The 11,919-nt window shown below is 36.5% G+C and overlaps 1 protein-coding gene and 1 long non-coding RNA gene across 2 annotated transcripts in view; one reads left to right on the top strand and one right to left on the bottom strand.

The window, feature by feature from the left end:
• Positions 1-11,919, top strand: part of FBN2 (fibrillin 2) — a 236,447-nt gene that overhangs the window by 193,967 nt on the left and 30,561 nt on the right. Inside the window, exons 42-52 of the mRNA XM_023617761.2 lie at positions 1,988-2,056; positions 2,930-3,055; positions 3,248-3,373; positions 3,833-3,958; positions 5,745-5,861; positions 7,427-7,555; positions 7,980-8,099; positions 9,481-9,606; positions 10,275-10,427; positions 11,197-11,262; positions 11,624-11,749. Of these exons, the coding sequence (XP_023473529.2) occupies positions 1,988-2,056; positions 2,930-3,055; positions 3,248-3,373; positions 3,833-3,958; positions 5,745-5,861; positions 7,427-7,555; positions 7,980-8,099; positions 9,481-9,606; positions 10,275-10,427; positions 11,197-11,262; positions 11,624-11,749 (1,284 nt within the window). The remainder of the gene's footprint in view (positions 1-1,987; positions 2,057-2,929; positions 3,056-3,247; positions 3,374-3,832; positions 3,959-5,744; positions 5,862-7,426; positions 7,556-7,979; positions 8,100-9,480; positions 9,607-10,274; positions 10,428-11,196; positions 11,263-11,623; positions 11,750-11,919) is intronic.
• The window catches only part of LOC138917299 (uncharacterized), a 124,184-nt gene that overhangs the window by 24,287 nt on the left and 87,978 nt on the right, over positions 1-11,919 (bottom strand). The gene's annotated exons all lie outside the window — the stretch shown is intronic.

Raw genomic sequence — 11,919 nt, forward strand, 5'->3', positions numbered from 1 at the left:
ACAGTATAGTAAAAGCAGACATGTACTAAAACCAGACACACACTCGGTTCTAAAAATATCCAAGAGCATCATGTGGCCGTTTCCCAAGTGGCCTTCTTTGGAATTGAAACGCTAATTTTTGAAATATCTGTTGAGTAGGAGTTCTGGATTCTGAAAATAAGCACCATTGCTGAAGAGTTACAGTTCATAGCACTTGTCCATTTAAATTAATTATCTTAAACCATGCTGATTAATCATGCATTTATTCATCGAACAAATATTTGTTAAGCAACTACTGTGTCATGGTGCTAGACTTGGAAGGTGTACTAATTTCATTAAAAAGCTTGCAACAATTTAAAGCCCATCAAGTTTAGTATCTTTTTTTAGTTCAATCTTGAAAAATATGCAAAAAATGAATTTGATGAGCAAACTTTACATAAAAGCAACTTATTGCCAAAGTATTCCTTCTGCATCCTTTCCCTCAAACTTGCCTGAAATATTCAGGCAGAAAATAGAACTTGTCTTTACGTGGTAAAATTTTTCTCGCAAGCACAGATTCTTTTGAAAGGAAAACTGAAAGATAATGAAGACAAGTGAAAGAATCAACTTAAAATTGTTGCCCACCGAGGTTCTTTTATGACCTGGAACGTGGTCACTTTAAATAGCTGTAGATAATAAGAGCTGAACCAATGGGACAAATGAGAAACAATGATTATGCATTTGTTACCAAATATTATTAAGGGTATGTGTATTAAAACGTTTTATTTAATGTGATGATGAAATTAAATTAAGGAGTGACGTGAAAAGTGACATATGGGGCTCAGATTCAGTGAGCAAATGGGTTTTCTTAGCCCTGTCTTTCCAAAAAAAACAAATAGAAACATTTTTATAGTTCTCTAACTTTTAAAAGCTCCGTTAGTTAGAAATTAAAGAGCACTGGTTGGGGATTGAACACCACATTTTTTGTGAGGGGAAGTAAAGGGCTTAGGTTTGAAAGACAGGTCTGTATTTAAATCAAAGCTCTGCCGCTTATTGTCTGACCTTATGTAGATTATTTATCCTCTCTGAAACTCATTCCTCATGTCAAAAATAGGGATAATAAATAAATAATGACAGTGACTAATTCATATGGTTATAGTGAAAATTAAATGAGAGGATGTATATAAGTTACAATTTGAATATTGCCGGGCAATTAGGAGCCACTAAATTGAGCAGCCCTTGCATGCCTCTCTGTATGTTCTGGACGCTTGGTGAGTACTGGTGGATGAAATGTACAAAGTCCCTCCCCTGAGAGCAGTTAGAGTAGAGGAGCAGGATGTGTTTTATCTAACACTGCTTTCAGCAGTTTTACTCACTATGTAGCAGTGGGCTTCGGAAGCAATCTGCTTCTTAAAAACTGGAATTCTTTTAAATTTCTCTTGTTTGGTGAATTATGTGTAGGAATAATTCTTCTAGTCTCTATTTTATCCCATGATGCGTTGTTTTTTATGCCTCAAATTTCACATTCCAACAAATAGACATTTATGTAAAAAAAAAATACAAAATTCATGTCTCATTTATTACTCATTGTTAACCTGTTTCATTGCCACGGAATTATTTTTGCACGTCTGTGCCTTTGTGCAATTCGTAATCCCTTTATAAATTTGTGCTGTAATCTGTTTTTTCAATCTACATAAATTGGATCATCTTTAAAACTCTGCATACCAAAAGAAAAAAATAATTTAAATGCCTAGAGTTGATATTTTGAACCTTGTAATGATTTCCTTGTCTTCTAATATCAGAGCAGTAAAAAGTTAATGATGATAATAATAATAATAATGGTAAAGAATGCCTAGAACCATTCCTTGCAGAAGCTGGCATTGTTATCAAATAAAGATAATTGAAATTAAAATGTCTGGTTGTGAATAATATAAAATATGTTTATCAGTGAAAGTAATACTGTATAAAATGTTGTTTTGAAGGAGTTTGAGAATTTTAAGAGTGCATTTGCTTTGTTTATATTTTAAAGCGGACTTTAAAACCATATGTGGAAATATTCCTGGATTCACCTTTGACATTCATACAGGAAAAGCTGTGGGTGAGTTTTTCAGATTGTTTATTTTAATACGTATATGTAGCATTTTGTAAAACCCTATTCAGTGGTTTTAAAATTTAAAGTACCATAACATATAATAATCTGGATTCCAACCTAATATGCTTAGACAGACAGAACACGTTACAGACTCTAACCAAGTGCTAATAGTGGTATTACTCCATCAGCATAGTCTGGTGATTGAGTTATGATAGCTATGTGACTATCCTAAGATTTCATACATATCAAGCTGAAACTTTAGTTTTTTTGTCATGAATATTGTATTACATGACTAAATTACCTACCTTATTTGAACCTCTAGTTGCTATTTTCACTAGTATATGTTTAAGTTTTTGGTATATTTTTGCAGTATCCCTTTCTACTGATCTACTTATGAATCTGCAGAATTATTAATTATATAAATTACTTCCTTGTGAATTACTTTCTTTTGCTCATTCTACTTTTCTTCCTCAAAGATTAAATGAGCCATATAATTTTCAGTCTCCACTATCAATGCATATATAACAAAGTACATAAAATTAGGAAAACACAGCTTTCCTTATCAGATGAATAGCAGCAGGTAGGGGCACCTGACACATAACTGGAAGAGGAGGCTTGATTCCCTAGGAAATTTGTTTGCTATAGTGATGCTAAAATCACTTAGTATATATTTGATCAGCTACTTAAATTTTTCCATCACGGTTGAAAGTTAATAATCTACTTTATGGTCTATATGCTTTCATCAACCACAAAATCATTCATTTTTTGTGACCCTGAGTATATGTTCTCATTCCAGTGCACACTTAGCATTATTCAAGGTTTTATGGTAAATTCATTAAGCAGAACCATATATATCTGACCAAATCTGTTCAATTCCAGACATTGACGAATGTAAAGAGATTCCAGGCATTTGTGCCAATGGCGTGTGCATTAACCAGATTGGCAGCTTCCGCTGTGAATGCCCTACAGGCTTCAGTTACAACGATCTGCTCCTGGTCTGTGAAGGTAATCTGAGTCATGGATGTCCTTGAACCAGAAGAGTTTGGTAGACATAAATGATTTTTGGACAGTTTTCTGAATTTCACTGTTTCTTCCACAGTGTTTAGGAGTTGATCACGAAACTGGTTAAGTGCATGTAATACTAATGCAGGAATGAAATTTTTAAAATGTTGCTCTTTTCTCTTGTTGCTCTTTCAGATATTGACGAGTGCAGCAACGGCGACAACCTCTGCCAGCGGAACGCAGACTGTATCAACAGCCCTGGCAGTTACCGCTGCGAGTGTGCGGCGGGCTTCAAACTGTCACCCAACGGGGCCTGTGTGGGTAAGACAGAGACTGGCTCCTTCTTTGGCACTGAGCACAGCATTCTTTAGATTTCCTACACCTAAAAATTGTCCAGGCTTTCCTATCAAATACTTTCAAAAATAATTTTGAAAAGATTTCCTAAGTAAATCTACTCATCCATCTTGAACCTATTTCACTGTATCTTTTAGATAATTTTGTTAGGAAAAGGGTCTCTTTGATGGATTTTCCTAGGATTGGACCTAAAATAAAATAGTATCCTCGAGATACCAATCAACATATAAAAATTGCATGATTTAAAAAAAAAAAGAGGCCCAGATGCTTTAAAGGCTTGCTTATTTTGATTCAGCTGTTGTTATGGCTCATTTTTATCCTGTCTCTAATAATTAATTGCAGGTTATAGAAACATCTCTGAGAAAAAATGAAAGAATCTTAATAAAAATCAGATATGTGTGACATGTGTTTTACTTTTTGTTTTAGATCGCAATGAATGTTTAGAAATTCCTAATGTTTGCAGTCATGGCCTGTGTGTGGATTTGCAAGGAAGTTACCAGTGCATCTGCCACAACGGCTTTAAGGCTTCTCAGGACCAGACCATGTGCATGGGTAAGAGGGAGGACGTTCGTTCCACGGGGTGAAGCGGGGCTGAAACTCAGAGGAGATTTCAGCTCTGGCACTTGCCACGAGTAACTACCCTGTCTCTGTCAGAAACAGTCCTGCAAAAAGTTAGCTGTGTTCAATTGTATATGGTTTTATTATATGTAAAGTTTGCACGTGGGGACACAGCACAATATATTCTTTGGTTCAGTGTTTGCAACCTTTCTCCCCGGATGACTTTCACATGTTTTATATGTACCCCGGGACATTCGAGGTTACGTGGAATCACCACAGTACCAGCTGCCCTTTACCCCTCTCTGTGCCCACTCAAGAAAGCATTTTCAAACGCGAGAACACAAGAGAGTAGTAAGAGTGACAATAGTGAAATGCATATATGTATATACACACACGTACATACATACATACATACATACATACATACACTTTTTCCCCCCAAATCATTGAATACATAGATTTGTCTGCTTCTTTTGTGGTTTAAGTCTTAAACGCAATTTTTAAAAGCAAATCTCTTAAAAAATTCCGGGTAGCTAATATAATGGTTAGTTAAGCAATAATAGTGTCCGTGAGTTCTTGCTGAGCTGATGATTAATAAGATTTCAAGGCAGATGGGCTGGAGGCCTTAGAACTCAGCGTAACTCCTTAAATCTGATGTCAGCAACTGGCTCTCTGCCAAAAGAGTTCTCCATGCTTTCTACCTGAAGGAGGAAAATTAACTTGAAAACTTGGCTGTTTATAATTAGCATCTTCTCAGTTTAGAAAAAGCTGAAATTGTGCATCAACTCTTTTAGTATTCAAAGTCCCTCTGTATGACTAGTAAAGTCAGCTTGCAGAACTGAAGAACTAGTTTCCTTATGGCGTATCTGTACAAAGGAGACTACCTAGAGAAGATCTCAGTTCATCCATGGCCTCCTAAGAGCTCCCCTATGGACTTCACCCATGGAGGGAGGAAAAGTTCTCTAGGGGATGCTTGTGCAAAGGACAAATAGAGGATCTTTCTCTGTTTACGTGAACTTTCTAAGAGTGCTTGCTTATACATGCTTCTCCTGTCTGTACTCTCTGGGAGAGAGAATGATTTGCCAAAAATATGTGAGATTTATGATTCAGAAATTCATATGGAGAAAATCTGCCCTCACTCCTAACAATTCATCCATGATAAAAGTCAGCTAGACTCCCTCTCAACAAAGCATCCTTCCCTTTTTTGCACAGTAGAAGAGTTTCAGCAGCTTGGAATTCATGGTCTAGGGAGTCTGCTCTCTTATCTGAGGGGGACCTTTCTAAACATTTTCTTAATTTCATTTTTTGGAAAGCTAATAATATTGAGTTCTAATAGACTTCTTCAATTTGGATTCCACTAATTCATAAAATTTAGGAAACTTAGTTTGTCTCTGTTGTGCTGGTCAAATTAAGGTATGTAAATTTCCGGGGGAGTATTAATAAGGCTTAAAAGAACAGTTTTAGTGTTTCAAAAGACTGGTTTCCTTACAGTTGATAAACAAGCCTATTCATTAAAACATCTCCACTAGGAGGATGCTTGCTTAGCCTAGTTCTGAGTATTATATGTGCCTGTAAGTCATTGAACTACACCTTTTTCTTATAATTTTATAATTTAGAGTTTTCTCTACCTCATACTTATTTTCCTTAAATAAATATGGGTTCCTACTATTGAATGAGGAAAAATCTAAGCAAATCAGTAGTTTAAAAAAATGTAAATGTTTAAGAGGGTATTTTTTTCTAGTTAAAAATTGAATTCCTTTGATCCAATGTGTCTGTGCAGATGTTGATGAGTGTGAGCGGCATCCGTGTGGAAATGGAACTTGTAAAAACACAGTTGGATCCTATAACTGTCTCTGCTACCCAGGGTTCGAGCTCACTCATAATAATGACTGCCTGGGTAAGTACTCAGTCAGTCTTGTATTGCTGCTATTTCATTCCACACAATATACTGAAATGAAAAATAAAACCAAAGAATAGATGAATATTTTTATTATTAAAATTTCAAATATGTGCCAAAGATATGTATTATCATTGATTAATTTCCAGTTAACTAAAGCCATCATATTGGCTTAAATAATCACAAGAGAATCTGCAGTGTTGAGTACTTCCGTCCATCAACCATCAATTCAGGGGAAAAGGCCATGCAGATGATGGTAACTGTATTGGGACTGCTTTTTGGTTTTAGGTTGTTTTTACCCCTTAGATGGGAACAAAGTTAGACCTTTCATTGTTTCAGTGTTATTACTTCATATAAATTCATTCTTGATTTATATTCAGTTATTGACAGTCTCCAACTTAAAAACATGTTGTGTCTTGAAACTTCATTTTCTGTCAGCTTTTGAAGCCAGGAATGCCTTTTCCCACAGAACAGCACATGGACACTAGGTTTCCAAGTCAGCCCTCAGAAACCTATTTGATCTCTGTTTGTGAACAACTGCAGATTTTCAGTGGAAAATAAGTGTCTCCGATGCCTGGTACAGGATTTTAGCCTTTGCCCCTAACAAACAATGATTGAAATAAGAATTGATGGTGAGTAAGGGAGGTTCCTAAAGTTGGTGGAGGAGACAGCAAGAGAAGTGACAAGAAAGGTTGACAGTATTTCTTGTTTACCATGTGCCAGGCATATTCTGATGCTTTCCAACATAACTCATCTCTTAATTCACATGACCCTGTAAGGTATGTGAAAGTAACTCAGGCTTCCTACCATCCTGGGACCATCGCAGCCCAAACCCACCTCCAAATTAGGAAATATCTTCCTCCCAGTTTTCTTTAGTTGTCAAAATTCTGCAAAAAATTTTAGAGCCAATTGGAGATTTTATTCAACTACCTCCTTCTTGTCTATAATTTCTCAGATCCTTTGTACAGCCAGGGAGAAGTAAAGATATGGACACGGCTTTGATCAAAGTACTGTCTTCAAACAACCCAGAAAACTACCCAGATGCAGTCAGCCCTAAGCTTAACAGAAAACCTAACACTTTAGGATTTTTTTTTTCAAATTCTGTAAGCAAAATATGTCAGCAATTCTAGAGCGTTTTTAATATAATTGATTTTCTGCATTTAATATGTTATTTGTCCTTTGAATATGGTCAGCTATCTCCAGGTAAAGTCATCTGCAAACTAGGCAGTCAAGTATATTCTCTTGCCTCCAAGAAACGAAATATTTTTCATTTGCAAAGAATGGAAAGCTTCACCTTAAGCCTTCAACTTTTACCTGGTTATAAATTTATGAGTTATATTAATACCAAAAATGTACCCTTGTGGTTGAAATACAATAGGGATCTATGTGACCTTATTAATCATATAATCTTTATGATATGAGCCATTTTTTCTCTGTGTTGATGAGGAATTGTAATGGAGGGTTTTTATAAATGCATACCAATAAATATATTTTTAAGCTACAACTTGTGCCACATTGGACATGTAAGAGCTCTCTCTAAAAAGCTAACTCCTTTGTGCTTGCAGACATAGATGAGTGCAGTTCCTTTTTTGGTCAGGTGTGCAGAAACGGACGGTGTTTTAATGAAATTGGCTCCTTCAAGTGTTTGTGTAACGAAGGTTATGAACTTACTCCAGATGGCAAGAACTGTATAGGTAAGTAAACAATCAAGTCTTTGTGTTGTTTTGTTTTGTAAAATAATGATGTGACTCCCCGGGCCACACACACACACTTAGGCACTCATTCACATTTCATTTGTCATCTGATCACATGACCAAGATAAGATATCACAGGAAATTTTGGCATAAAGTATAAGCCAACAATTGGGAATGACTTGTATGCTGTGTTTTTATTGGGACAGAGCTTGAGGCTATCCATGTCCCCATAAAAGTAGACAAACAAATCAAGAAAATTAGCCTCTTGCCAAATAAGAAATAACTAAGATGTCAAAAGAGTATCTCAAGGCGTATTTGTCCATAATGACCTGGCAGATCAGAGGCCCTGAGTTGCATTCATGTTAATATCATTTAGCAACAATTATCTTGTATTTAAATCATTTTTTCTCTCATTTTTCTTTAGATACTAATGAGTGTGTTGCCCTTCCCGGCTCTTGTTCTCCTGGTACCTGTCAGAATTTGGAGGGATCCTTCAGATGCATCTGTCCCCCAGGGTATGAAGTAAAAAGCGAGAACTGCATCGGTAAGGCTAACATTTATTCTGAGGTCCACGAGCTGTTGAGGATAATAAGACCTGGTACAGACTCTATGGAAATATAATAAATGCAAGCCACTGCATGCATGCCGACCCAAGGTATTAAACATATAGCTCCCTACATCTGTTTTATTGAACCATCAGAAATGATTTGAAGGTGGAGTGGTGGGAATAAAAAACTCACGGATGTGGGAATTTTTCGTTAACAGAAATCTTATACTAGTCAAAGAATTTTCAGTGTACTCTAATCTTTTTTCCAAATGTCAACAGAGACTTTCTACTGAATTTAAAGAGTGTCTACAAAAATTGTAATCTTTGGCAACCAATTTTAAAATAGCTATTAAAGGTGTCTAGAGTCCTAGAAATGTGAAGCAGAAAATCTTGACAATGCTGCGGAGACTTTTTTTGCCTTGGGAAAGCCTCATGTCAAAACAGAAAATATTAATCCATGTGTCATAACAGATGTTTTTCGGCTGAAACTCTTCCAGGCTACAAGAACATTGTAACCACATCAAAAGTGGGTCCCAGAATTGCCTGGTGGACATGATGAAGGCTGACCTTTTTACAGTTACTTTATTTCACTTTTATACAAATTATTTTTTACAGTCTTGTTGAAAGTCAGAAGCACCAGCATCTTAGTGTGGTTCTTCTAACGGGAAAGCATTGCAAGGGTTTTTCTGCCTTTGAGTTATCCAATTTTTTAAAAAATTCTATCACTCTTGGCAAGATTCCTCCTGAAGATATTGTAGCTCTACTGTTCACGTTCAAGGGAGTTATCTAGACAGAACTGAAGGAAACTGTTTATTTCATCGAATTTCATCATTTTTTAGACCATTTAATGGCATATTACGGGTATCCCTAATCATTTCCATTTGGTCTTTATCTCTTTTTCCTTTTCTGTCTGATTTGTATAGTTTCCTATACAATTGCCAAGTGTTTTTAATTCTTAAAAAATAAAATAATATTAGAGTCACCTTCCTAATATTGCTGAGAGGGTCATCAGAGAAGTCAGAAGAACACATTTGGCTACACTGAGACTGCGATGCCTGTAAGACATTGAACTGGCCATGCTAGGTAGGCAGGTGGACATACGTACACCCCTAGGGGCCAAGTGTGGGGAGCTGGAGAACAAGTTGGTAGTCTCAGGCATGTGGCTGGTGGAAACTCTATATAATCTTTGACTTTGATGCAAGAACAGTTTATTTTTAAAGATTAAGTTAAACATATATGTAATGTAATCCCTTGTTTCATATTAAATTCCCAATGGCTACTGGACTGTTGTAGTATATTAAAAAAAAGACAATTACTTTTGTATATTGAACAGTGTATTGATTTGATTAAGTTAATGAATTCTCCCACCATTTTGCAGATATCAACGAATGTGACGAAGATCCCAACATCTGTCTTTTTGGTTCCTGTACCAATACTCCAGGGGGCTTCCAGTGCATCTGCCCCCCTGGCTTTGTGCTGTCTGATAATGGACGGAGGTGCTTTGGTAAGCTTTGGAATGGCTGCTCTGTCATAACTCCCCCTTAGAAACTTCAAAGCTAGATGGCAAAGCAGCATGTTGTGTTCGTCACTGCAAAGTGCATGTCTCTGGTAAATGCATCATCTATAAATTAAACATGTAGGTCTCAAAAGTATATGCACTGGACAATTTTTAAGATACTTTGAATTATTGGCTCTGTTCCTACATTTTTTAAAAATTTCATACTAAAAGAGGAATTGCTGTCTTGTCTCACTGTTTTCCTTTTGTTGTTGGCATAGATTTTTTTTGGTACCTCAGTATATGAGTTGCTTTTGATGTGATGTAATTATTGAAAGTCACCTAGACAGTTTTTATTAGGCTGTCATGTAACAATGGAAAAAGAGATGTGGAAAACATTTTAATATTGAGCATAATTTCTCAAATTTCCTAAGCACATTAGGAAAATATTTTAAACATTTGGAATAATTAAGTAAAATTTTATAGGCAGGTCACTTTAAATTGACAAGTGAAATCAGCAATTGAGGATTTCCAGTCCTGTCTTTTAACTGCTAATCTAATCTACATCAAATGTTGGCCAGTGAGAAAGGTTCTGTCAGAAACAGAGTTAGATACAAATTATTGCATCCTTTTAAATGACCAGTAAGGAGGTCTGTGATATTTGCTTTCTTGACTAGATACTCGCCAGAGCTTCTGCTTCACAAACTTTGAAAATGGAAAATGTTCTGTCCCCAAAGCTTTCAACACCACAAAGGCAAAATGCTGCTGTAGTAAGATGCCAGGAGAGGGCTGGGGGGACCCCTGTGAGCTGTGCCCCAAAGATGATGAAGGTAAGAGCAACAACATAAAACACCACTTTGCACTGGTTTTGGACTGTTTCTCAGAAGTCGGTTTGACTGTGTCATTTATGAGTATTTTGAGGGTGAAATTACCCCCTTAGTGTAAACTTCAGTGGTTGAGTGAGCAACCTAGTCTAAAGGACTTCTTTCAACTTTTGTATTCAACACGTGTAAGCACAGGTGGAGTTACCCTGTTATTTCATTTTTCCCCCTAGGTTATTATTGCTTGCTTTCAAAGGAGGGAATTTGAGAGGTTCAGGGCAAGAGATGCAAGGAGGGGATGAAAATTATATTCCAAGTTGCTGCGGGAGTCCCACGTGGGTGCTGTGTCACAGGCTGTGGCTCAGAATCTTAGATGTAAATTCTGAGAAGCTGAGTCAACACGGTGGCCATTTGCAGGACGAGGCCAGCTGAACTGTAGGGTGGTTCCCAGCAAGCTCGGAACTGGCTTGGTCTCTAGGTCAGAGGGGGCTTCTGTGTGTAATGGGCAGAGGGCTCTGGCTGCTCAGCATTACATGAGCAAACAATAGAAGGGGAAACCATCAGTAGACAGCACCCTGGAAGGAGCTGGGCAAGCTCAGGTGACCTTCTCTGTGCTGAGTGTTGCTTTTGAAATAAACCATAAAAATAAAAAAAAAAGACTCGTTAAAAATAGCTTTGTGGAGGAAAAATAAGTCTAATTTTATGTATATTGTTAATCAGTTCACAAGGTCTCTGATAGTTGCTCTTCAATAATGGGAATTTTTACTTTTCTCTGTAGTTGCATTCCAGGATCTGTGTCCTTATGGCCATGGGACTGTTCCTAGTCTTCATGATACCCGAGAAGGTGTGGTTTGATATATTTTATATATTTATTTATATATTTTGATATATTTTATATATTTATTTTATTCCTATAGTCTTCTCTGATATGAATATATTATTATACATTTCTTTTATAAATCATGCTAACTTTACTGTATAACATGTAATAAATTGTATTTAATGTACATCTACAATATTTATTGTACCTTCTATGCATTATATTTATCATAAGACTATGTTGTGGTATATGAAAGACATTAGGTAGTTCTCTGGTAAAAGAAATCGTTATGTGTTTTAGAAATTTTAAGTCTCTGTTGAATAGATGGATAGAGTTTTGACATAGCTTTTATATGAGGAAGTTCATGTGCAATTCTGTATTTTAGATGTCAATGAATGTCTTGAGAGCCCAGGCATTTGTTCAAATGGTCAGTGTATCAACACAGACGGGTCTTTTCGCTGTGAATGTCCAATGGGTTACAACCTTGATTACACTGGAGTACGCTGTGTGGGTGAGTGTTGACTCCATGTTACACACTTTGAAAGTTCTATTTTATTTCTCATATTCAGCAAAAGGTCTCAGGCACCCTGGGTAGCGGGTGGAATTTACAAAGCCAGGATAAGTACTGGTAACCACTCTTTCTTCTCCCATCCTACATTTTCCAGTAGACCTGGTTTATGT

The sequence above is a fragment of the Equus caballus genome, chromosome 14 (assembly GCF_041296265.1).
Source record: "Equus caballus isolate H_3958 breed thoroughbred chromosome 14, TB-T2T, whole genome shotgun sequence".
Taxonomy (NCBI): Eukaryota; Metazoa; Chordata; class Mammalia; order Perissodactyla; family Equidae; genus Equus; species Equus caballus.